Source organism: Haemaphysalis longicornis, unplaced genomic scaffold, assembly GCF_048455015.1.
Source record: "Haemaphysalis longicornis isolate Haplotype H1 unplaced genomic scaffold, Haemaphysalis longicornis Haplotype H1 scaffold_12, whole genome shotgun sequence".
In the NCBI taxonomy this organism is placed as follows: domain Eukaryota; kingdom Metazoa; phylum Arthropoda; class Arachnida; order Ixodida; family Ixodidae; genus Haemaphysalis; species Haemaphysalis longicornis.
In genome coordinates, this window is record NW_027526225.1 from 27,538,836 (window position 1) to 27,565,964 (window position 27,129).

At 49.5% G+C, this 27,129-nt stretch overlaps 1 protein-coding gene and 1 pseudogene across 5 annotated transcripts in view; both read right to left on the bottom strand.

Annotated features, from left to right (window-relative positions):
• LOC144162522 (uncharacterized) overlaps positions 1-27,129 on the bottom strand; it is a 112,072-nt gene that overhangs the window by 14,270 nt on the left and 70,673 nt on the right. For 3 of the 5 annotated variants that reach the window (XM_077693088.1, XM_077693087.1, XM_077693090.1), the window contains 2 exons: positions 23,790-23,863; positions 22,825-22,875 (listed from right to left, as the gene is read on the bottom strand). In XM_077693088.1, the coding sequence (XP_077549214.1) occupies positions 22,825-22,875; positions 23,790-23,863 (125 nt within the window). The remainder of the gene's footprint in view (positions 1-22,824; positions 22,876-23,789; positions 23,864-27,129) is intronic. The other 2 variants (XM_077693089.1, XM_077693091.1) reach the window with 1 other exon arrangement.
• Positions 13,865-16,761, bottom strand: LOC144161900 (uncharacterized; annotated as a pseudogene).

Genomic DNA, 27,129 nt, shown 5'->3' on the forward strand with positions numbered 1-27,129 from the left:
AAAGCAGCGTGAGTGCGCCTAGAGCCAAATACTGCCACCGCGGCGCCACCGTTCCGGGACTGGTTGCTGCGAGTGCGGCCCGCGGGACGCCTGCATTTCGGGCCGCTTCAACTGTATATATATATATATAAATATATATATCCAGTTGAATGAAAAGCGATTGCAGTTTCTACCTGATATTTAATCTTGCTCTCTGTAGCCTCGAAAAAAATTAAGGAGAGTAGATGTGATGTCCGGGGTCGCCAAAAAATAAAAAAAAAATATATTTGGCGGGCTTCGGCAAGCTAAATTTTTGCCCGGACACAAAATAAAAAATCAAAATTCTACAGAAATTCTAAAAACTGCCTAATAATGCGTAAGCATTTAAACACCGATATTTCATTTCACGTTTTTTTCGTTGTTATTTTGAAACAACAATTCACATCTAGAATATCATAAGTATTAAATATTATAACTGCTTGAATTATGCGTTTTTTGTGCAGATACAAGGCATTACACTTCTTGCATTACGGAGAGATTATGCTGGGGTACTCAAAAAAGAAAGTTGACGTATTATTAACATATGTGAAAATTTCCCTACGCTACGAAAATTAATTCGAATTGAAGCGCAGTATGTTCACACAGGAAAACTACCCCATCGTCTTTAGAGCGCGCTAATTTCAGCACACACTGGTGCTGCTCCAGGAGCCCGGCCGTTAGCTTCAGGGATAAATGCAGATGGGTTAAAATTGGCGATGAAATGACAGAGGAAATGTACCAAGCGCTAGTTCTCATTGCAAAGTTTAAAAAATGCTTAGCAGCGAGAGTGGACCGTACGCACTGTCTCTTGAACACCGCACGGTGTATTTATTTTTCTTTCTATACAACCTCTGTAATCTAGTTTTCAGTAGCGTGCTTAAAGGCATTGTCCTGCCTGCGAAAAGGAAACAACCCAAATCTCTATGCGCGGCAAGATATGATCGAACCACTATAAAAGTATCAAAGGACACGCATAGCAAAATGTCTAGTCTTTTCAAATCCCTTTTCAACCGTCCTATCGCGTGTCCCCGTTTTATGAGGTGCGCATTCTGCCCGCCCAACATGTTTTTGCAATAGAACTGTCTTTAGGGCAAGCTTTAATCAGTCGCCGGCAAATATTCGTCGCTCTCCCGTTTGTCGACAACGCGTTTCCTGAGAAAAGGTGACAGTTTCGAAATTTCGGACGCATAAAGTCCCACCAAATACCTGCCGCGTGAACTGTAACTGATCAACTTGCGGCTTTAAACTGCACAACGCGGTACGTGCTGTGTGTGGGACGTTTTCAGACAATTAAAGCTAACCGGTGGTTATCTTTTTTGCTGAATATTATCTTTTTTAACAATGTTGTCGAATATGGAGCATATTTTTAGATTTAATAAATTGAAAGTGTATTGCCTGTATCTCACTCCAGAAATATTTCATCTTCTGGCTGCTTCAGTCACGGCCGGGCGGATGAATCCAGCGACAGACTGACAGACCGACATGCATACGGACAGGCAGTTTTCGCGGTTGAGTAGCCCAGGAAGGAGAACATCATCTTTAAAACCCGTGCGCTGGCTGTGTCTCTCAGTCAGCGTAAGCGCTCGCCTACGGGGACCGCCCCGCTCCGTCCCGAAACCAGTTCCCGAACACTAGCGCCGCAAGGGAGTCTAGCGGCGGCAAACGTAAACACCGCCTCTACGCCCTCGCCCGTTCAAAGAAAAAGGGCAGCTTTTGTGCGGTTACCTCGCTACGCTCTTCTCGTCGTGATTTTTGTCTGCCGTTGCGGCGGTGCATAGGTGTTTGGCTTGCGATTGTGATTAGGGCGGTCTAGAAGATCTTCTGGAGAGCACTTACGGTGGTGTGCAACGTGTGATTGAGACGCTGAGTGTGTGCGACTGCCTAATTTGCGCGTAGTACGTTGCGACGGTGACCACAGGCGCTCTGCATCAGTTCTGCGGCCTCGATTTACGACAGTGATGAGTCCATTCCCGACGAACTTCTGCGCTGTGTTTTATTAGAGCGCCAATTTGAGGCCGCTGGGCGTTTGGTCGCCTACGTGCCGTGGCGAGAGGCAGCAACACCGGTCACACAAGAGCACTGGGATGGCGCATGACCACTCCCGTGGTAACCAAGCTAGCCACTGCAAACGATTCTGCGCGCATAATTTATTTCGCACCGGACTGCTCCGTAGACCACATGGCTGTGTTTTTACAACGGAGTTAACCTGTGCGACGTAAGGTATAATTGTGTGTTCGGAGTCGTGAGGCAGGCAGGTAATGTTCACCATTGCGAGGGTGTAATAACTACCATGCTGAATAATCTGTCTGCTAATCTCTTCGTTGGTCTAAAACCTCAAGCGAGCTGATAATAGGACATGCGGCCCGATGGGAGGTAGGGCTGCTCACAGGACAAAGGTATTTTGTTGTTGTTGTTGTTACCAGCTGTAGGAACCAAGCCTTAATAATACACATCCAGGCCTCAAGCAGTGAATGAGAAAAGGTTAACTAGTTGCGCTTACCCCTGGTGCCAAGCATTTTAGGGGCGAAGCTCCTTAAGGCGTGGGTCTGTCCATCCTCGACGTATGTATGTAGCCACCTCTAGTTTAGTTCTTGGATTGTTTACTAGATGGCGTGGCTACCTCTAGTTAAGTTCTTGGATTGTTTACTAGATGGCGGTACTTGTATATGATGAAAAGATGCGCTTGGATTGTTTACTAGATGGCGTGGCTACCTCTAGTTTAGTTCTTGGATTGTTTACTAGATGGCGGGGAGCGTTGTAATAAAATCCGTTCGCTGTTGGCGCGCGCTCGGAGTCGCCCGATGGATAAGGCTGCAGATGTGCGAGCCCGCGAGGCAAAAGCGCTCCGTGAAGCTGCGTGACGCCGCCGCCAAGATCCTGCCGTACGAGAGCGGGAGGCCGAAGCGTGTCGTCTGGATGCGCGACGACGCCGCCAAGATCCCAGCGTTCGAGAATGAGAGGCCCAAGCGTCACGGCAACGGCGCGAGGACCCTGCCGTACGCGAAGCGGCACGGCTGCGGCGCGAAGAGGATCTCCAAAACGTCAGAGAACGGGAAGCGGCGAGAAAGCGCGCGTATCGGCAGGCAGACCCCGATGCAGTGAGAGCTCGTGAGGCGTCTGCAAAACGCATCAGGCGAGCTCAGCCCCAAGGTGCCGACGCGCGGTTTAAGCGAGACTTTCTAGACGTTACGTTCGGACACAGATGTAGTGGGCGAACTTTCACTGAAGAGTCACGGTTTTACCGATGATTTCCCCTCAGGAGCTTCGCCCACTCATCATCATTCACCCCGTGGATATGCTGTGAATTTTTTTCTTTATGTGGGCCCTCTGAAGTTACCGTTTTTAAAATTATCCCTTTTGAGGCAGGTTCAAGCTGGTATAATGCCATGCATTTTACAGATGCTGAACAGTTCACCCAATATGTTTTAAAGGGGCCCTGAAAGGCATTTTGAGCACACTAAATGAACTAGCGCAATCGCTAGATTGGGTCGCCAACGTCACCTGAGCCAACTATTACTCTTTTACGCGCAGCGGAAAGCTCACACTTTTGTTGCAAAGTTTGTCGCTTTTTTCTCACCCTTTCCTTCGTGTTTTTGGACGCCGCCATCTTCACATGTCTACATCATCGATTCCCAGATGTTCGTCATGAGCTAGACATCCTGCTATTGGGCGGCTTTTTCACGCACTTCCGGCAAAGAGATGAGTCGTCTGCTCAGCGTCGGCTCGCCGGCTGATCTGCCAGCGGAGTGCCGGAGTGCTTTGACATTTTACGACAAACGAAACAAGTGTAAACAAACGCTTAACCGTTTGTATTGAATGCAACACGGCCATAACACGACGTGGATTTTATCTTACGTGAGTACGTACCATAAAGAAAGTCCCGTGGCACTTCTTTGGTGCAATCGCAGAGAACGCCCTGAGCCGAATGCCCGGGTTTGACGCGTACATTTTATTCAACTTCAAAACAATCCAGAGATGCGTTTCGAACGAACGCAACGTCACAACATGCGTTGCAAGTCTGAACCGCGATTGACAGACGATGAGTTGCCTCCTCCTGCCCGTCGTAAATTCGGCACTCACCTCACACCCGGTTTGCGGGGACGAGCAGCAAGTCACAACTCTGGCGCGCAAGCAAGAAGGCTTTTAGCCAGGCACACTGCACATACCCCATGCGAGGTTGAGTGGTACGTCGTTCGAGAAAGATAATCCAGACCATGGGAAGCACTATCCACCCGCAGAAGTACAATGTCGCATTTCATCGCGAAACGAACGCGTCCACAACACACAGGAGGCGATGCACACACACACACACAGCTTCGGTCGCTGCATTGGCTTAGCTGCAAGCTTCGTTCGGACAATCAGCGATGCTACGACGATACAGAGCTGCGTGAGGACGACGTGCTAACCACTTCACGTATTTAAAAACACAGGGGCAAAGAACTAGTTCCGATGAACTAGCTAGCTAGGTTCATCGGAAGCAAAAAATCTTTCCTCCATTATAGTGCCTGAAATATACTGGCTAGTGTGCCGAGGGCGGGCTCCAGCGGCTCCAGGCGGGCGCCGGGAGCGATGTACGCGGCCGTCTGCCGCTTGGGGCGCTGCCGTGCGGGAGTGTGCGCGTTCATCCGGCCCGAGCAGATCGCGCGGTTACCTCCGAGCTGCGTAGCAGACGGCAGCGGCAGAACTTTCCATTCCCGCTTGCGACGAAAGCGAGCGAAAGCGACGGGAATTCTGTCGCGCAACCAAAATTTGTCCCGACCATTCGACAAAAACGATCGTCGCGCGACAAAGCGACGGAATTCCTTCCGCTCTCACTCGCTTTCGTCGCAAGTGCGAAGGGGCCTTTATGCGCAATCTCCGCCCCACATAAAACAAGCTCTTGCTTGTCGCCTGAGCATACGGTTGATATCTAACTACGTTACACTGTGCTTGCCAGTGTATTTAAACGATGTCACTAGGTTTGAAACGTACGCGCTCGGCGTGCAGCTTTGTAAACGCAAGCGGTTTCACATACGCACGCTATTTTGCTGCAAATAGAGTTTTAGTACAGCGTTTGTGGCCTTTGCATACGCTAAACGCTAAATTTTTGCGTCCCGCTACGTGACACCGCGATGGGAGTTTTAGTAGAGCGTCTCATCAGTTTTGCGTAGCGACACACTAATGCATACGGCGCCATCTGTCAAATGTTTTCCGAAATGTCTCGCCGGCTGATCTGCTAGCGGAGTGCCGGAGTGTTTGGACATTTTACGACTATCCAAACAAGTGCAAACAAACGCTTTCCCGTGAGTGTTGAATGCAACACACGGGTGCAGCTTGTCAGAACACGGGTTCTCGCTGATCGAGTGCAGCGTTGGTTTGCTCTTCGCCTTCACGTTCATCGCCGCTGATAAAGCGATCCGATCCGGCGCGTTTTGTGCACGGGTTCTGTGTCGGTTGAAAATGTCTTTTTTCACATGCCGCCGGTAGTAGGAATTACAACCACCGCAAAATAACACCCGGCACCAGCGGGGCCACATCTGAGACCGCGCTTTTTGGATAAACAGTGCACGGTGCACCAAAGGGAACGAGCGCACGATTCTCCCCACGCGGCTGCGAGTTCGCCGCCGATACCAACTGCACCTACGTACACCGCGAAAGGGCAAGGCCAGGCCGCACACATGCGGCCAGGTCATTCGTTCGCTTTTCCAGCCTGTGTCCATGGTGTCTACAGAGATGAAAAAGCCGAAAGAGCTGGCCCGTAGCAGACGGCAGTCTGTGGGAGCGCAATAGCGGAAGTACGTCACCGCTGAGGAGCGGAGCATCATGGGAGGGGAGGCCAACAGCGAAGAAACAGTTGAAAGGAGGAGGAAATACGGCGCGACGATAATTCGCGGTTTTTGATTTACGATTTCTCAGCTAATACTCATCGCTTTAACAAAATTCTTGCAGGAGGAGATTGCTAATACATTGCTTTATTTGGTTACATGTACATCCATGCATCGGCGGAAGGCATTTCAGGACCCCTTTAAGTGCGAATGCACTTTATAAGCGACCCCAAACCATCCACCGCCGCCGGCGGCGGCGGCGGCGTCCGCAGTGCTCCTCTATATTTAAAAAAGAAACAGCATCCGGCGCCAGGTTTCGATGCGAGGACTTTGCGGCCGCAGCGCGACGCTCTACCGACCAAGCCACGGACGCGACGGTGATATCAGTGTTAGTGACGTGCCTTATATCTTTAACGCATTCAAACTACGTCGTCAGCGGCGTGCGTTGGCGACTCAGCGGCGTTATAGCGGCTTGATAACTGCGTGGTGTACACGTGATACTACAAACCCGATGGAAGAGATGGAAGAGAAGGCGGCGAGGCGGTGGGCTGCGGGGGCCGAGCGCAAGCGCCGCAAGCGGGCCGACAACCGTGCATTCGCACTTTCACATTCTCCCCCTCGGGGAAATGCGGGGGAATTTTTTTTGATGTGTGCTGTCACATGCGGGGACAATCAGAACAGATCTTATGATGTGCAATGCTTTCAAGTCCATTTCTTCTGTGTTTAGCATGACTGAGGACTTGTCTGCAGCAATCTTACCACAAATAAGTTATTGCTTGTCAAACACCACAAAAGTACTACTTCAACTTAAAACTGAAATTAGTCAGGGATCAGGTTTTTCTTGTCAGTTTTCTCTCTCAAGCAGTGATGGCAGTGGCAGCTGAGTGTTTTGTCTCATACACGGAGAGTGAGAGAGAACAACTTTTATTAGTAGCATTGATCAGAAGATCATGCGGGAGCGGTTCCCTATTCACGGGAATCCATTGGCCGTCTTGACCATGGCTGCCCTCTTGACGAGGATGAGTTGATCCGGGAGGGAGGGGCTAGACAGCAGTGTCTCCCACCGCTCTTGGTGGTGGGGGGAAGGAAATATTAGGGGCGGCAATCCTGGTGTAATTTTACATTCTACAATGATGTGCCTGAGTGTCGTTGGCTGCTGGTAGAATTTGCACCCGGCTGAATATTCGCTTGGGTACATTAGGTTAAGTCTGGTGGGATGAGGATGTGTACTTGATTGAAGAAGTCGTCGCAGAGTTATTTCCTGATCCTTCGTGAGGCTTGGATGTGGGAGTGGGAACGTTCTCCTACTAAGCCTGTAGTGCTGAGTAATCTCTCGAAATGTAGTGAGTGGGATAGGCTCTACCGTACTCTCCAGGGCCTGGTTGGTCGGTACGCGGGCCTGTTGGTGAGCAAATTCGTTGCCCTCCATGCATGGGTGGGCAGGCGTCCACGCAATTTGCACCTTTTGGTTGGGGGATCGACTTGATAATATTCGATGCTAGAGGGGCCACCCATCCCGATTGGTAACTTCGGTACGCTTCTTGAGAGTCCGTGATGATTGTACGGGCTGTGGTCGGCGTGAGCGCCAGCGCGATGGCTAATTCTTCCGCTTCTTTCGTTGAACTTGTTTTTGCAGTAGCACTTGTGACCAGATCATGCTTGGTCGTCACTACTGCTATCTTGGCCTTTCGTCCAGGGAGAGCTGCTGCGTCAGTATAGACCGTGTTTTGGTCTGCTCCATATACCTTGTTCAAGGCTTTAGCTCTTGCGGCCCGCCGGCCTGTGTGGTGGACGGGATGCATATTCCTGGGTAGAAGACGAATAGTGACTTACGCTCTCCAATGATCAGGAAATTGTAATTCTTGGTTTGCAGTGTCGGAAGCCCATTTTGTTTTCTCGAGGACTTTTCTTCCCGCTTGAGTCTTGGCTAGTCTTGGCTTTTGACTTGAGAGATGGCCTTCCACTAACTCGTCCAGCGTATTGTGCAGGCCCTTTCTCAGCAGCCTGTCGGTGGACGTGCTCATGGGAATGCTTAGGGTGTGCTTTGTTGCTTTCCGTATGATGGTGTTAATTTTGTCGCAGTCTCGCTTAAAATCAAATACTGTATGATGTAGATGATTCTCGAGAGCACAAATGCCTGAACAAGGCGTAAGCTCTCTGTTTCATTGAGTCCCCCTTGTCTATTTGCCACTCTGCGTATCATGTGAATGACCTGTCCAGTGGTTTCCGTCACGCGTTGTATCGCGACGTTACTTTTACTATCGGCTTGAATGTGGAGGCCAAGTACTCGAAGGGATTGGCAGGGCTTGATTGTATGTCCCTCCAAGACGACGTAGATGTAATCTGGCTCCTTGTTCCTACGAGGCCGCACAATCAATAGCTCATACTTTTCGGGTGAGCAGGTGAGGCCGCACTTGTTCGTATATTGGCTGACGGCATCTGTTGCTTGTTGTAGTGTGTCATCCTGTATCCCTCCAATCGAGTCCGCGCCCGTCCAGAGGGTTATATCATCGGCATAGGGGGCATGATTTAGGTTAGGTATACTGGCCAGTTGCCGAGAAAGACCAATTAGGGCAATATTAAATAAAATAGGGGATAAGACAGATCCTTGAGGCGTGCCGCAACTCTCTAGGATGACAGGACTGGAGGTGACGTCAGCTATTTTGAGTGTTGCCATGCGGTCTGAGAGGAAGTCGGTTATATAGTCGTAAGGCCTCTGGCCACACCTTGTGTCGTTGAGGGCAACGTTGTCAAATGCTCCTTTTAAGTCCAGAGCTAGTATCGCTCTAGGGGAGCATTGCGTGGCTGTGTTAAGAACCTCCTCTTTGAGTTGCAGAAGAACGTCTTAAGTGTCGAGGTGTTTGCGGAAGCCAAACATTGTGTCGGGAATTTGTTTGTTTTTGTCTAGGTACTTTTGCAGGCGCTTGAGTACTATTCGTTTGCGTAGCTTTCGGTTATGTTGTCGTTTTTTCCATCGTTTTGTGAGGTTACACCTGGCATCACAAAGGTGTAGTAGGCGAGAGTACGTAGGGAGTGGAGTATGCAGTTGCGATTGATTCAGTATGCCGTTTGAGGTCTTTCACTGTTTCTGTGACCCAGATGTCATGGGTGTCTCCAGATTAATTTCTTCCGCAACTTGAGCTTCCCTAAATCGGTCCCAGTTGACAAGTCTGGCCCAGCCGATATGGGTCTAGTAGCTTTGTCCTTTAATAGATAGTTATTTGAAGGATGTCGTGGTCCTAGCCAAGATTGGTGTTCTTATTGACCCAAGTAACGTCGAGGAACTCAGCCAGTAGTGAGAGGTCTGGAGTTGTGTCTCTCGCCGTACTGGTGCCCAGTCTGGTGGGGAAATGGGAATCGTTTAGTAAAGTAATCCCGTTCTGGTCCATAATATGGACTAACTGTCGTCCTCGCTTCGAATTGTACTTGTAGCCCAACATCTCATGAGGGGCATTAAAGTCCCCAAGGATGAGAACTGGTTGGTCCGTGGTTAGGTTTAGGGTTTCTTGGGTGGTGTCTTGTAGGCCGATCTGTTTAGCAGAAGGTCGGCAATATACGTTCAAAATGAACAGATTTGTTTTTTCCTTGTAGCACGGGAGTGATTTTCAACCAATGTGTGCTCACAGCCCCCCTCTGGGCCGTGAAATGTTGCTTTGCTGCTATATTATCCTTGTTTAAAGTGGCTGTTGCTGTTCCTGAAGGGTCTGCGCAGGTGATGTAGCCAGGAAGGTGAATTTTGCCATTGATTTCCTGCAGAGCTATTATATCTGGTTGCGGCTCTAAAGTTCTGATATATTGCTGAAGTTCTCCCATCTTCGCCCTGAACCCACGGCAGTTCCATTGAGAAGCCATCTTGAGAAGAAGTAGGGTTGGGTGCCCAGACATCTGAGCTGGTTTTAGCGTACAGGGTGGCGCGTCAAGTCGAGCGGTGAGTTAGCAGAGCTTCGTTATATGTTGGCTTCCAACATTCAAAATCTAGCGGCTTGGTTCTGTTCATCCTCCTGTATGGCTTTGTGAATTGCTTCTACGCTCTCAGAGATACGCATGATAGCTTCTTGAAGTTGTTTATGTCATGTTGCGCTGTGTTCTGTGCTGAGGTGAGATTTGAGAGCATACCTGTTTCCATGTCTTGACACTGCGACTGATTGTTAGGAAGGGCTGGCTGCTCCTTCTGGCTTTCTTTCTTTGCCTTTTTGCACTTGCCGGTAGCGTCGCGTGGTTGCGCCTGCTCCACTACTTCCAGGTGAGGACAACCTACCTTTTGTAAATATATTTAGAGGTGTATGATTATCAACTTTGCGTCTGGGAATTGAATACAAGAAGTTAAACTTGGTTGTGAATTGAATAAAATATTTTTGAATATGAATAGTACAAGCTGGCTGCAAATTGAATATTTTCAAACCACACTATCTTTGTTTTGGTGTTTCTATAGTGTATAAAACATATCTACATAAAAAAAAGACAGCTTAAGCAGTCAGAACTAGACACACCTCTGTTCAGGTACTTGTGCTTGACATGTAAAAAATTTAATGTAACAGAGAATATAAAAATAGACATGCAAAGCAGTGCAACAAGAATTTTGCATAGATTGCCATGGAGAAATATGGGCTCCTCTAAATACTGTGAACACAGTAAGCATATTAAGTATATTTAATATGATTGGCAGCAGTCCCCCCCCCCCTCAATCAGTGAAAGGAGGCTGGGCATGCTAGTTGCTGGTGAGACCTCACCAACAAGCCAGCAATGACGCTTGATTTTTCACTCGTGCCGTTATATTTACAGGAAACCTATTTCAGATAAAAATTTTGCTCTCGTAGTGTTGCACTTGACCTAACATACACCACAGTTAGCGAACAATTGTTTGGTGCAAAGCTTCTACATTGGGCTTTTGGTACGGCTTCGGTGTCATGCAGAAAAACCAACCCGTAAGGTCTTACGATGTAGTGAAGCTTGTAAGTTTGCATCTTGCTAACAGCAAACATTCTGTTTGCTGCGAATGTTTGCTGCGAAACAGCAAACATTCGTTGCTCTACTATTTGCAAATTTCAGATATTTGAAACAGAGCTTCAAATCGAATATCAAAAACTATTCGCGAATTATTCTAAGTTGCGAATGTTCACACACCTTCAAATATACTGCCTGGTCACTTCAGTATAATATAATAAGTTTATACAAATAATTTCATGAATGAAAGTTAGAAATGCCGTAAGGTGTTCATTATGCAAGTTTGAATAATTTATTTGAAGGCCATGTCTAGAGTGCCGTCCGACGGTATTATAAGCACTCCACTATATCGACGTCCACTGGCGTTTTGTAACAAAATTGCCGCGTCTGGCACTACATCGCTCAAGATAACGTAAAGAATGGCAACCGAACCTAAACATAACATCACCTAAAGAACACAAAGACATCCTTAAAAGACCAAAACTAACCTAAGCCATAAAAAATTAGTTAAATTTAGAGATGAAAAAAACAACAACCGAGGCACAAACATGTCTTGAACTACCAGCCTTGAGATCAGGAAGCTAAGACGGATCCTCTACACTACAACGACAGACTCTTTGGTCGGTGCTAGCCTAGTCTTAAAGGGACACTGAAGTGATATGTAAACATTGCGGGATTACTAGCGCAAATTGTAGTCCGGAGTCCCCAGGCCATGTTTCGACCACTCTATAGCGTTTACGCGATTTTATTTAGTAGAAAAACTAATTCGAAAACGCTGTCCTCCTCTCTTTACGCTCGCCCATTTTCTGTGGCGTTTTCGTGTGACGTCAGGAGGGGATGAGCTGGCAATTGGCTGCGCCACGGCTGCGCTACTGCACGGCTCCCCGGCCGACAGAGTCGGCCCAGCGTTTCGTCCGCCGGCCGCCGGCAGGTCGTCGCAATCAAGGAGGTTAAAAAAAAATTGCTTGGTCGCAATTCGTTCGCTTAGTTGAAACGAAGCCAGGACACGTTTGTGAATGGAAGAATGTGCCTTTCTTTACTTGGTTTGTTTGTACACTGTATCTAGCTCCAAGTCAAGTTCGCTTCACACAAGTGCTGCACAAGCGCACATGCGACGCTTCGCTGACTGGTACGCCAGTAGGAAAATATAAGTCCTCTTGAAGGCGGGAGAAGAGTCAGCGAAGTCAATATAGGTACTAAGGAAATAAAATCAACTGATATTTTTACCGTACAGCGTAAAACTAGGGCGCGGGAAGCACTTTTTTGCGCTGGGCGAACAAGCACAGCGGTCAGCAGCACGACTACGCATCTGCGAACGCTTTTCCGTCTACGAAATGCAATTGCTAGACGTGAGCTACTGTGGAAACTCGGGCGACGCTTACTGCACGATCGCAGTACAACAAATAGTCACCTAAGCTGCTTGAAATGCCAAAACTAAATAAAAGTGTAAACCGGTTGTACAATATATACCTTATATTAGCAAGGCCTTCGCGTCCCGCTCCGTGGCTCAGTAGTCGGGGGAGCTGGGTATGTCACCGTAAATGTTTTGCAAGTCACGAGTTCGAATCCCCGCGGGTGCGTGCTTTTTTTTTTTTGTAAGTTAACTTTTTCGTTTTCCACCGATGTTTTCTATACTGAGTTCACCTTTTTTGGGGCCGCAACGTTCATTGCTCCACGAACTAGTTCACAGAACACACGCAGGCTGACACTGGCGCGCTAGCGAATTCTCGTTGGCGTGCTGTTGCCATAAGCACCGACTGCTTGCGGGCAGTGGGCACAGTCGAGAATCAACAGACCCTTGGCCTGGTGCGAACACGCTTTTTACGATACAGGCATGAGTGAGGCAAGCTCCAAATATAAGGGAAAAGTGCATGGCATTTATGGCATTTGAGCGTCTGCGGGGACGCGGAGGGCGTTCATGCACTGCGTAGGCCTGGCTAGTGAATGCTACGATTCCAAGCCGTCCTGGGAGGCTTATCTTATGCATTTTACAGCCGACAACATGGCAGAAGCGCGGTACGATGATTACTCAGATATTGAGAATGCCCATCCAACAACACCATTGGTTGTGTTTTACAGAACCGAAACCGAAACTTGTTTGATTGCTAACCTTGGGCATCGTCCAATCACGGTGCCCCCTCCTCCCAACATCAGAGCCTTAGTTGGTGCGGCCGCCGCGAACCGCGCATGGTAGTTTTTCTTTTTTCGCGCTTTGTAAAATAATTACCGATTTGTCAACCGGATAAACGATGAAAAGTGTGCTAATTTGAGCCAGTCTACGCAGTGCAAGCAAAAACGGGAGCTTGACAAATTCACTTCAGTGTCCCTTTAAATATTGGAATGGCGTCGGACGGCACTCTAGACACTGCGTTATTTGAAATCATTGATAAGCATAGGGTGCAGTTGATTGGATGGTTAACCCCTCTGTCTTTCCTGTACTGATTGATTGTGCGGTTTAACGCGCCGACGCAACGCAGGCGATGAGGCGCGCCGTAGTGGAGGGCTCCGGATTAATTTTGACCACCTGGGGATCTTTATCGTGCGCCGAAATCTCGTACACACGGGCGTTTTTGCTTTTCGCCTCCATCAGAAAAGCGGCCGCCGCGGCCGGGAATCGAACCCGCGACCTCGTGCTCAGCAGCGCAACGCCTTAGCCACTGAGCCACCGCGGCGGGTTGTCTTTCCTGTACTACCCCCTTCCTTCATTTATAGGGTGGGCATTCATAGGGGCACGTGTTGGGTAAAATGTTGTGTTGTATGTGTTGGTTTGTAGGCATCCGTGCAACGGCTTTGTACTTAAAGGTCGGTGAGGGAATCTGCAGTTTTTTCTGCTTTCTACGAATCCCTGGGTAGTAAATTTGTGGGCAGCAGTGCGTGCCGCCTCATTCGCTTGTAGTTTAATAAGGTGTGATGTCCAGATGAGGTAGATGATCGCTAGCTTTTGTATGCGTAGTAGTGTATTTGAGGTGTGATGCATCATTTTTGATAGAGGCGACATGGTTACTGGGAGGCACGGTGCAATCTGTCATGGCTATGCTTGCATCTGTTTTTCGAGAAGTTGTAGAAGTGGTAGTAGTGAGCGTGGAGGAGGAGGAGGAGGAGTGAAACTTTATTTTTGATCAGAATAAAAGAGAGTTAGAGCCTGTGGCCCTCCGCACAGGTGCAGTCCCTATTCCGGGACCCCATTGGTCAAGGCCGCCACTCTCGCCCGTCGAACTAGAGCCCTTTGAGACTCCAGCCCCGAGCAATTGAGCAGGGCTGCCTCCCATGCCTCTCTGGTAGGGGAAGGGTTGGGGGATAACGCAGGGTTGCGCTGGCATGCCCACACCATGTGGAAGGTGTCGGACACCTCCCCACAGTGCAGACACCGTCCATCTGTTTTAGGGTCGAAATGCTTTGCTACTGCAGGGCACATAAATGTGTTCGTCTGCAGGCGCCGCAGTATTCGCTCATCGGCCTTGCTCAGACCCTTTGCAGGGGCTGGGTAAAGCCGGCGGTTATCGCAGTAATGTCATACGATTTCTCTAAACCGCAGAAGTGGTTTGCTAATGTCCGAGCCGGGAGAGCATGGGTGAGGCGCCCGGTGGGTAAGCGCTCGGGCAGCCGCGTGCGCGGCCTCGTTACCTCTCAGACCCTGATGCCCCGGAGACCACACAATTTCTTTAGGAGCGGGGTCTACGAACAGCACCACTCGTTTTAAAATTCTGTAGGCCATGGGTGGTACCGTGCCCGCTAAATACCTTTCACAGGCTCGGCGAGAGTCCGTTATTATTGTCCTTGACTTCGGGTCCGAGGCGGCGAGCGCTATGGCAATCGCCTCGGCTTGCGTGGAGTTAGGAGCCCGGTAGGAGAGCCCATCGACTTGCTGGTCCCTGTGAATTACAGCGGCAGTGAAAAACCCTAGAGGCGACGGTCCTGCCACATCAACGTAGAACACACCTCGCCCATTTCCGTATTTCCTTTCCAGGGTCTTAGCGCGTGCTTCCCTCCTGCCTTCGTGGGTGTGCTTTTCCATGTTACGCGGAAGTGGATGCACCCAGAGCCTGTGCCGCCACAACTCTGGGAGTTTGCACGTCTCCTCTGGGATACACTCATGTTTTATTTGTAGGCGATTAAGCAAGTGACGCCCGGACGCCGTTTGTGCGAGTCTAGTGTACTGATTTGTGAGATGAGCCTCTTTCAGCTCTTGATATGAATTGAGCACTCCCAGCGCCGATAACCTGGTGTTGGAGGTAGCCACCGGGAGGTCAAGGGCTCGTTTTGTGGCCTTCCTAATGATGACGTCAATGCGATTCTCGTGTTGTTTGTTCGTACGGAGGTAGGGTACGGAGAAGAGGATCCTACTGGTTACGAAGGCATGGGCGAGCCGGAGCGCGTCTCTGCCCCGTAACCCTCCGCGCTTGTTGGATACGCGTTGTATCATCCGTCCGACCTGTTCACCTGTTCGCTTCAGTTTGGCAATGGTGGTCTCTGGACTAAGTTTGTTGTGAATAAGCAGGCCCAGGATCCTAATTTCGTCCACTTCTCTGATAGAACCACCTGTTAAAGAGATGCAAAGCCTTGTGTTCTCTTTAGGATTGGGTTTAATGTGCAAAAGTTCTGATTTTGTTGGAACACATTGGAGGCCGCAGTCATTAGCATAGCTTTCGACAATGCTGGCAGCCCTTTGAAGGCGGTCCTCCATTTCCCCAAGGCTGCCTTCTGTGCTCCAGATTGTAATGTCATCGGCGTAAAGGGCATGTTGTATACCCTCTACCCGAGCTAATTTGTGCGGCAGCTGCATCATAGCGATGTTAAAGAGTAGCGGCGATAGGACCGCTCCTTGTGGAGTACCCCTTGTACCCATGTAATATGGACCGTACTCCTCATCTTCGATCCTCAGGAATGCTTGACGCTTGGAGAGGAAATCTCTGACGTATGCGAAGGCTTTCTGACCACAATCCGTTCTACTTAAGTTTTCTAGTATGCTGCTGTGCCGGACGTTGTCAAATGCCCCCTTGAGATCTAGGGCTAGGATGGCTTTATCGTTTTGTTGCATTGTAGTTGGTCGAATTACGTCGCGGTGTAGCTGGAGAAGGACGTCTTGTGCTGACATATGTGGGCGGAACCCGAACATAGTGTCAGCAAAGAGGCCCGTGGACTCAATGTGTGGAGAGAGACGATCCCGGACCATCGCCTCCATGAGCTTACCCGCGCATGAGGTGAGCGAAATTGGCCTCAGATTATCAATATTAACAATTTTTCCTGCTTTGGGTATAAAAGTGACCAAGGAGGTCTTCCATTCTGGGGGGAGTGGACGGCCGTCCCAGATTTGATTTATGTAATCTAACAGTTGCAAGTAGGCCGAGTCCGAGAGGTTCGCCAATAGTTGGACTGTTATACGGTCTCTTCCTGGGGCCGTACCTCGGCGCATCTTAGCTAAAGCTGCCCGAAGATCTTGTAGTGTAAAGGAGGCATCCATGTCAGGGTTCTGCTTGCCTGCGTATTGATACTCAGGTCCATTGGGGTCTTCCGTGCGGCAGAGATATCTGTCACATAGAGTATCTGCGAGTTGGGTCGTCGTACCTTGGTACCCGTGTAGGGCTCTTCGGAGTTGACGTTGTGTTTCCCCTCTCGTCTGAGTTGGGTCAATGAGACTGCGAAAAAGGCGCCATGTCCCCTTGGATCCCATTTGACGCGCAGCCGAATTGCATCTCTCTATCCAATTTGCGTCGCTAAGTTGGACAGCGTATTCTGCCGCTTTTTCAGTCAGTTCACTGATGCGGGCTCGAAGCTTGCGATTAAGTTTCTGTTTGTTCCATCTTTTAGTAAGGCCCCGGCGTGCCTCCCATATATGCATCAGATGGTTGTCCACAGTTGGGTTCTTTTCGGTGGTCTGAATTGTTGTAACGTGTTGCTGTTGCAAGGCGATGATCTGTTTCGCCCACTCCGTATAGCTGCCTGTGAGGAGAACAGGTGGAACTTCTTGCAGCCTAAATTCATGCCAGTTGGTTAGTTTGGCCTGGCCCCACTTTCTTCTAGCAGCCTTCGCCAAGAGGGTGATCCTAAGGAGGCAATGATCGCTACCGAGTGTCTCCTCCAGGTTTTCCCAAGTAGCGTCTTTACTATTTTTAACTAGGGATAGGTCAGGACACGTGTCGCGAGTTACCGAGTTTCCCATACGCGTGGGACATGCCGGGTCCGTGAGCAGCGTAAGTCGAAGCGTGGAGATTAACTCCGCTAACTTGCGTCCCCTGGCCTGCTCGAAGTGATATCCCCAATGAAGGCTCGGGGCGTTAAAATCCCCAACTATCACGAGGGGTGCTTTGTCGGCCGATTTAAGTGCTCGATAGAAAACTTCGTTAAAAGTTATGCGGGGCTTGTGCGGGGGGCTGTAAATGTTCAGTACATGTATTGGAGGATCACGACGTCTAAGTGGAAGGACCTTTACCATACTGTATTCCTGTTCGGTTTCAAGACCTAGATCGACTTGGAGCGCCGTATACGCCTTGTTGACCAGGATGCAAGTCGTAGGGCCCCCCTGGAATGAGCTATACCCTGGAAGTTTAGCATCTGCTCCAGGCTCTTGAAGAGCCAGAATAGCTGGTGCGGGGCCGATGGACTGGATATATAATTGGAGATGCGACCTTTTTTTCCTATTCCGAAATCCTCTACAGTTCCATTGTATGATCACGAATTTCTCATCTGGAATTTTGCTTCGGGCTTTCCGCTGCGGTCGGTTAGCCATGATTGAAGATTATTGAGATTTAAGAAACATGGCCTCCTCCCTGGATTAACGGTGTCTCTAACGGAGGCACCAGTGGTTCCATGGGGGTAGTGGCCGAACTGAATTCCTGCAAGCCTGTGGCCGGGCGAGGCACCACCTTACGCCTATGCGAATCCGATCGCGGGGATCGTGAGCGGGAGCGATTGTCTCTGAGTTGTGTGCTGACCCAATCCTGAACTGTGTCCATGACTGAGTCAGTTACCGCTAGAATTATTTGCGAGAGTTCCTGCTGCCAGAGCTCTGCAAAGGATGCCCTGACTCCTTCTAGAATTTTCTTTGGCAGTTCCTCTATGGTGCGTTCCAGTTTTGTCAGCCGATGTTCCACCTGTGGCACACGTTGTACAAATGTGCAGTCTGAGCATCGGGAAGCGCTAGACACCCCAGACGCGACCGAGGCACTCTCATCCCGCTCTGATGGCTCGGACTGCTGCATTGGCTCCGAAGTCCCAGGTGTTGTTTGGGACTCCGTGAGCCCAGCTAGCCTCGTTTCTAACTCTTGAATTTTGTTCACAAGAATTTCGCTCTGGCGCCGTAGCTCCGCATTTTGTCGCTGTAGGGCTACTTCGGTTTGGGTTGTGAGGAGGGAAGGGGAAGAGAGAGGTCGGGAGGCAGCCCTAACCCAATCGCTCACCTCGTTTTTGGTGTTTGGCAGGGTTGGAAAGTCCTCGGCGCTGAAAATCTGCGTCCTTGCCACGGTCCCGGATCCAGCGTTGTTCTTGACCGGAGCAGGTCTGCCCGACACTGGGGTCGAAGTCTTGTGGCTTCTCTTGCTTGCTTGAATCTTCTTGAAGTCTTCTTTCCGTTTGTCGGTGGTTGGTGAGGTTCCCGGCTTGATCGGTTTCCGGTATTTGCCGTTACATCCAGAGGTGCCGGTGAGATGTTCGCCCCCGCAGATGAGGCAACGGGGAGTGCATTTGTGTTCGACAGGGCCCTCGGGAGTGGTAGCCACCTCGGAGCCGCATTGGTCGCAGCGTCCCGGCTTGGGTCTCGGGCAGATATCCGCCCTGTGTCCCACCGTGTCGCAACGATGACAGGCGGGGATCGTTTTCTTGTACAATCTCACCGGGATGCCCTGGTCGTTGTAGTAGATTTGGCGGGGAACAAATTTCCCCTCGAAGATGACCACAGCGACGTTGCTGCTGCCAAGTCTTCTCACGGAAAGAATTTCGCCGTTTTTCCATCGCAGCTTGGGTTTGAGAGAGGCCGACGTATCATTGGGGTCGATGGTGATGACCCCTTTGCAGACGTCGCCTGTGGCTTTGGCATGTCCCCGGAAGGGGAGCTGGCGGCCGTTGACTGTCAGCGTGACATCACCGAGCAGTCGTCGGGCGGCAGGCTCTGAGTTGAGACCACACACAATCACGTCTTGTTCCCATACCGGCCACACAGACAGTTCCACGCTCCCGCATTCGCGTAGGAGATTGCGCACTGCGGATCCGACTTGGCCTGGAGCAAAAGTTGCCTTCAAATCCAGCGTTGTGCTCGGCTTGAGAACAACGATGAGTTCGTCGCGCCCAATGTGGGGCGTGTGCTTCGGTCGCCACTGGGGCTTGCTGGATCTGTGAGTGGAGGACTTGCTAGCCACACCCCCTTGAGGAGCATGACCAGAGCGAGCCGCCGTCTGTTGTTGGCCAGGAGCGTCGTTGCCCTTGGGAGCTTTCGAACTGTGTTTGCGTCGCCATATGCGAATCATGTCTTCTAAATATTCTTCCTCGGATGGTGGACAGTCCTCGTGTTGGGCGGTGTCCATGCAGACGACTTGCATTGAGACAGGGTCGTATCCCGTGATGGTCTTGGACGCCGCCACCACCGGGGAGGCTCCGGCCTGCGCTAGCGGCAGCATGTTCGCCGCTAGGCTTAGTGGCGCGGCAGCCGGTGGATTATTCAGTCACTCACAGCTTGCTCAAAAATGGGCCCACCTTGATAAGAGTGATATCCGCTTGTGCCGCTGAGCTTCGCGAAGACGCTGACGCCAAAATTTTCGACGTCCGAGTTGAATTTTGGCCACAAAAAGTAAAAATTTGCGGAGCCCACCGAACAGGCGACTGTTCCATGCACGTGCCAGCACGTGCGGCCTGGGCATCAAGGGTTTCTTATGAGTCAATAATGGCAGACGTCCCAGGATTTTGTGCTTAAATATGCATCAAAACAGTGAACTGCCACCTTCATAACAGCCACCTTCACAACTGAATGAAGGTGGCTACACAGACTAGTTGGGACTTCATCGTGGACATTTTGGTCAAATGTCAAGCATGACTCAAGGAGAGGATAGAGACAGGAAAGAGCTTCATCAACGAAGCATTATTTATTTCCCTCTGAGAGTGATTACAAAGTAAACAAGACCCTCATGTGACACTGGTTTAACACTACGTGTAAAAAGCAATTACAGCTGCTGCACACTTCACACTAATTCAGTAATCTATAGTGCATCTGTGTCTCATCTTTCTCACATAGGTCTCAAAGATTTCTCGTTGCTGTTTCGTGCCATACAACTTCAGCATTCTCATCATATCAAATTCTGGCATGTAGCCACCTGGCGTGCATTGAGTCTTGGAGTGGAGCACCAAATCGGTTTCTGTTCCATCCTTCAGCAATGCGGCATGCTCCCACCACTGCTTGTTAGGGCAGTGCCTTCTCTGCCCTATGTACATCAAGATACATTGGAATACGAACAACAAAGCACGTGACTTTCAGTACATGCTGCGCATCATGGTAACGGGCTGTGTAGCCACAGTAGGAACAAGTTACAAGAATTAGTGTCCAACGTTTCTATGTAAATAGCATTTGAGAATGTTAATTGCCGCATTTGGTGCGGGGTCCCACTACGGTTATCAAACTTTGCCGCTGTGTCGGATCAAGCAGAACAGGACGAAGGTTGATAGCAGAAGCAGAACCGAGCACCAAATATGGTGGTGGGCGAAATCAACATTTTCACAGACCGAACGGTGCCCTCTCAACACCCACGAGCAAGTTGGTCTAACTGGGAGTACACAGTGCCTTAGATAAACTGCACGAAGATTATCATCACTCCCAAACCTCCCGCCTCATCCACCTACCAGACGAGACACCCTTGAACTCCTCGGATATCCAGTACCGACCCAAGAAGAGCTAAACGTGGGCCCCTGCACATCCGTCAACACATATGTGCAGCCGCATCAATACGCTTGTCAGGAAAGCAACCCTCTGGAGACTAGCGAAACTAACGTGGAAAATTACAAACTTTTCATTTCTGTGCGCCAACAGCCCTCTGCAATGATTTAACAAGAATATGCAGCAAGACCATGACCCCCTGAATATAATGTTCCGGAGGTTATGACAGCACGCAGCTATTACAAGACACGGGGTTCGACGAACCAAAGCGACGCACAGGAATCACCTTTCTAGGTCGCAATAGTCTTGTCTTGTTATTTCTTAGTCAACGACCGTGTGGTGTGCGACAAGAGTTTCGTGCGAACGATCGTTCGCGGCTGGCCACGATAGCACCGCCGTTTGAAGTTGAAGGCATACGCGCACCCGCACGTCGGAGACGAAACGCCCAGCGGCCTCAACACGGTGCTCTAATAAAACGCAGCGCAGAAGTCTGTCGCGAGCGCACTCATCACCCTCGCCAATCGAGGCGGCGCAACTGATGCAGAACGCCCATGTTCACCGTCGCAACGTACTACGCGCAAAATAGGCGGCCGCACACACTCAGCGTCCCAATCACACATTGCACACCACCGTGAGTGCTATCCAGAAGTCTTTGAGAGCGCCCGTATCACAATCACAAGCCAAACACCTATGCACCGCTGCAACGGCAGACAAAAATGACAGCGAGAAGAGCGCAGCGAGGTAACCGTACAACAGCTGCCAATTTTCTTAAATCATGACGTCGGATCCGGCAAAAAAATTGCTTTATTTTTTTTTATGTCTAGTTGGCCCACGCGCAGTAGGGCTCATCCACTGTTCCTGAATGTCAGGTCCTTGCGTGCGCTCTCATCTAGCGGCCGTGGTTGAGGCTTGCAGTATCAACAAACAAACAAACAAACAAACAAACAAACAAACAAACAAACAAACAAACAAACAAACAAACAAACAAACAAACAAACAAACAAACAAACAAACAAACAAACAAACACATCCACTGAAGAAAACATTTACCCCGCCACCTACTGTCGCCCGCGCCACTATAGATTCTGGTGGCATTTTAAGAAATCAAGCGGCAACAGATATACGAAAGGTTCCACTAGATAAGTTCCACGTTCCGCTTGGAACGCACGTGGGGTAGAGCAACGGGATTCTATAAACGGTGAAGTAGGGTGCCTCATTTCATGCGCGTCTCTGCCGTACGGCAGCGCTGGCATTGAGGGGCCGGTCTGGAGCAGTGGAACGCAGTAAATTTAAATTTACTTGAGCAAAACTTCTAGCGCATTTCCTTTGTAGGAGCGCGACGGAAGACTAACAGCATGAGAGGTGAGCGGGAAAGTGAAGGGAGGCATTTACTTCGCAAATGTCGACAAAGACTAGCGTCTTTTGACGACATCTGCAACAAAAGGAGCAGATGCACGGCCAATTTTTGTAACGCAGTTTCGACCCCTTCCTGTGTAAGTTGTGCGTTGCCAGTGGCAGCGACACATTCCTTTACGTATTTTCTATCTTCTACCTTATTTTGCAGACGCTACGTGTAAGAGAGGTATATTCGTGCTCTCGGTGAGCTAATCTATCGATCTAGAGCAAATTGTATTTTGACTTCAGTGTAACACAGGTTAGACTGATCATCAAAGAAAGCGCCCTGTATGGCCATGTCGTCGCCTGTAATGTAATGCTGGCTCACAGCCATCCTCTTAGAACGTCTTGTCGCACATATTCATATGTGCGACAAGACGTGCAAAGAGGATGGCTACAACACACTCCTAAGAAGTACTCAACTTAAACGCAAGGTACATCCTCAGTGGGAGCGTACTGCCGCTACCGGTTCAGGTATCAAATTACTTCAAGGCCCTCCCAAGCCGGCAGTAAATGTGTGTTATTCTCATACCACTTAAACAAATAAATTCGTAAATCCCCCCTCCCCACCCCTCTCTCCCCCTCTCCTGAGCATTGAGAGCGCGCGCTGCGCTGCAGCCAGCTCGAAGAACAGGAAGCCCTGATTCTCCGGGCGAAGACTGCAGCCACAGCCCGCGGCCCACCGGAATAGGATGGCCACCCAGTGCTACACTTTTTAACCCAACTCCCTCCCCCTCTTTTCTTTTTAAACATATCCAACAACAACAACAACAACAATTATGGCGGTTTAACGCCCCAAATGCACACCTGGGATATGAGGCGCGTCGTAGTGGAGGGCTCCGGATTAATGTTGAGCACCTGCAGGGGACATTTGGCTCTTTAAAGTGCGCCGAATTCTCGACACACGGGCATTTTCACTTCTCGTCTCCATCTGAAAAGCAGGCACCGCGGCCGGGAGAGAAGCCCCCGTCCCTGGGCGCAGCAGCGCAATGCCTCGGCACTCAGTCACCGCGGCGGGCTCGAAAGAAAACAAAAAAATTGAACCCAGTTTCACCAGTGTGAAATATGCACGAGGTTCTCTTGTGTCGTCTGGGTCCGAGGTCAACGGGCGCAGCGCAAATTCTGCGGTTCGCTGCAAGAAATGGGCAGATAAACGGCAGCAGCAGGATCGAGGCTCCTTCCCCTGGCGGGAGGGAGAGGAACACGCCGACGATGATGATGATGATGATGACTGCGATTGGTATCCTCTTTGCAGCAGGGTGATGACGTCAAAAAAGCTTTAAAAGCCGATGACGACGACGATGATGATTGCTATTGGTTTACCCTTTGTAGCGGAGTGATGACGTATCATCTTACCAAAAAGGACTAATATACCTACGTTTTATGTTCTTGGTTTAATACTAGCGCAGTTTAGGGCAGGCACAAAAACATTAGGCACAAAATACTTTTTTTCCCTTTTACAGGTGGTAACTGTCGTAGGCAGTATTCCTTTCTCTGCTTTTCGTCTAATTCTAATCTTTATGAAGCCATGATTCTAATCTTTATGAAGCCACTGCGAGACCATTGCACCATCTATCGGTGGGTCTGGGAACAATTTTATGCGAGGCCGCCCTTGCGTGTAGGTGTAATGAACAGCTTGCCATAGAAAGATGCCATGTATACTCGAATGCAACGTACCACCAAAGGCCCCTGCTGGTCAATATTCTCCCACTCTCGCCATTCCGCTTCCTTTCAGAAGGTGCAAGCAATACAGTGCCGGCTTTGCAGCTCACCTTGAACTTTTCCAGCGGCTTCCCTCCGTACTCGAAGTCGAGGATGAGGAACAGCTGCGCGTCGCCGAAGACCTCTGGAATGCAAATGGTCACACAATGCAATTTCACGGTCACGCTTGCGAAAGCCAGAAACGCGCAATGCCGTAACGCCAGTCTCCGAACCAGGCTGGGTGTTCCGGGGGAAATTCATTGTAAGATACTCCGCATTCAAGGGTTCGCCGAGGCTCCGCGACGATTCCATAGAGAACTGATTTACCGACGGCCTGCTCTAGCGTTAGGAAACGTACGAAAAAGTTCTGCCAGGATTGCTTAACAGAGTATCTGTCATCAGGGCAAAAGGCCGCGCTCTTTAGAGGTGCCACGAAGACAAAAACTGTGATCGATTCCTCTGTCATAGGAATCAGTAAAATACTAAAGTGAAATGTGCAGTGAAATCTGCAGCTCAGCATGATGTGCGGGTCAGCGGGTGTCTTGTGGGTGTGCTTGGCTCTTTAGTGCTAAAGGTTGCTTCCTCGCAAGAAGAGCCTATGTGCAGGGGTGCACCCTTTACAGGCCGCTTGCTTCGTTGTATTGGCGTCACTTTCGTGACGGATATGACGTCCCTGAAATCTTCGTGTATCCGAGAATAAAACACTTTCGTGTTAAAAATGCCGCGCTCTTTAAAGGTGCCATGAAGATAAAATACAAGTGCGCGTGGTTCATTAAAAAGGCTGGTTTGTCCTGATAATAACAATACCAATTTTGTCGAAAACTTCAAAAAAAAAAAAACAATCCAGATATTAAATAAAACAGATTCAACAGTTGCGACTCCCAGCCGCTTTCCGGCGATTTTCTATGACGTCACAGAATGTTGTTCACGCGATTGGCTGCCACCGAACTAGGGCAGCGACAAAACATGACCGGGGGATTGTCGTGAGCCCTCTAGTTCCGTTTGATAGTATCACTTGAGTAAAACGCGCAGTATAACACACTAATAAAACTGTTTTTAGTGCGGCCCATAATGCGTCACTCCTACCCATATTACGTCACTACGGCGCAAAATTCGGAAGTTGTTCAATATTTCTTGCGTTTTGTCGGTTAAAAAATCTTTCTTGACTGGAATGGACCTAGTGAGCTGCAAACTTCTAAGGGTAGCATTGTGGGCACGTTGGTGCTCCATTACTAAAAAAAAAAAATGGCCGCGTATCTGCTCCTTTCGTTGCAAATGTCGACGCAAGACGATAGTCGACTGGCGCCCCTGACAAGTAAATGGATCTCTTCTCTTTCCCGTTCACCTCTCATGCTGTTCCTCTCCCGTCGCTCTCATCCCAAGGTAAACACACTAAAGGTTTGCTCAAGTCAACTCAAATTTACCGCGTTCCACTGCTCCAGGTCGGGTGCCTCGAGGCCAGCGCTGCCGTACGGCGGAGACCCGCGTGAATCGAGGCATCCGACTACAACGTTTAGAGAACCACGTTGCCCTCATCCACGAGCGTTCCAAGTGGAACGCGGAACTTATGTAGTGGAACCTTTCGTTGCTGTTGCCGTTTGATTTTTTCGAATTCCGCCAGGTAGCGCGGGCAACAGGAGGCGACGGTTTTGTGCAATTGATGTAGGATTTGATTTGCTATCGCAACAAGCAACCATTCGTAATTTTTAATAAAGAAACACTGCAAATATTACTCATGTATTGATTTTCTGCCTTATATTTGCGCAATGTCTTGTTCTTGTTCAACAATGTTGACATGTATGAACAAGTATGAATGGGGCTTAAACGTTCAGATTTGGCTGTGAGTATATGACTATTGCGCAGCATGTGATCAGTTTGGCCGGCTGGCTGAATCGAGTGACAGACATACAGACAGATAAAAATTCAAGTAGCCCAAGAAAGACTACCGTCTTGAAAAAATTGCGCAAAAAATGCGGACACGGACGGAGTGAGGTCAGGCAGACACAACCGCTACATTATCACCCTTATCAAGTTTGAGCTGTGTGTGTGTGTCCTCATTTGGTCCGTGTCCCCTTTTTCGCGCAATTTTTTTGAACCAAAGTGTAGATCTTAAAAACTGAACAAGGTTGTATTTTGTCTTCATGGCCCTTTTAAGCAGCTTGGACTGGACTGTTGACTCGCCAGAATACGTAATATAGTTGGAAACTTGACACTTCTTGAAATTTCGGCAGGAGCAAACCAGTTACTAGAGGAAGCCATGCCATCAGAGAGGACCACTGATAAGCTGAAGTTTTACGTCACCACTTCTCGTGACTCACCTTGAGATCTTTTAACACGAAAGTGTTTTATGCCGCGGTACACAAACCTCAGCGACGTCGTATCCGTCGCGGAAATGACATCACCAGAAAAAGTTCCATTGAGACGGCGACGCAAGGATTCTAGCCCACGGTCACTCTGGCCGCAACGGGAGGTGTTAAACGCTCTGCCAACTGGGTCATGAAGTCAAGCCCGCATGGCTGTACGAACGCTCCTTATGTCCTTCCCTCTAACTTCGCCATTCAGATGGTGCTGCCATCTGGGAGAGGTGACGCGAAGTAGTGCGTCATGACGCTAATGAGCGCCGATAGTTGGCGCCTCGATATGGCAGTGTATACCAGCGTAAGCTGCTGTGTTAATCCGTTCGCCTAACTCTGCGTTCGGAGCTACGAACAAGCTGAGCTCGTCGCAACCGAAGCGTCTGGCGCACACGCCACAGAGCAGGACCAATGTGCTCGCACCTTTGCCGAAGCGACCCGCCAGTAGGTCGTCGCTCGCGAGGCACACCCACAAGACGGCTGCCGACACGTAAATCATGCTCTTTTCGGTGTAGCGGACCGTGACTTCACCAATGATTCGCTGACAACTCGTTCGGTTTAGTTCGCACGCTTTGCGAGAGCCTGGGGTTTGTATCGGATTTGCGTAATGCTCCGGCGCGTGTAATCCAGTGTCTAATGTTTATGCGTCTAGCGGTGCCATGCCGACAAAATGTATACAGCGATGTGCAAGTTCATATCGATGCATAATAAACATTCAACTGCTCCTGTGAAATCACAGTTCACTTTCGTGTTTTACCGATTCTTATGAAAGAAGGATCAACCACACTTTTTTGCTTAATTCTATAGATCCAATTTAAAATAGACTCAGACGGTCACACTGGCTCCAGGATGAACAGGTTTGATGCTGCGTACTGAGCGAGTCAGTTTAGAACATTTCTGTAATAACCGCTCTCGGAGGTAACAGGGCGCATTTCGCGTACATTGGTCCAGCGAATGGCAATCGTTCGACACATCTGCATGAATATGGTAACATTTCACAAGTTTCTTGCCAGGCGTACCAGCCGAAACAGTTCCGCCGGCATAACGCGGGTCGAAA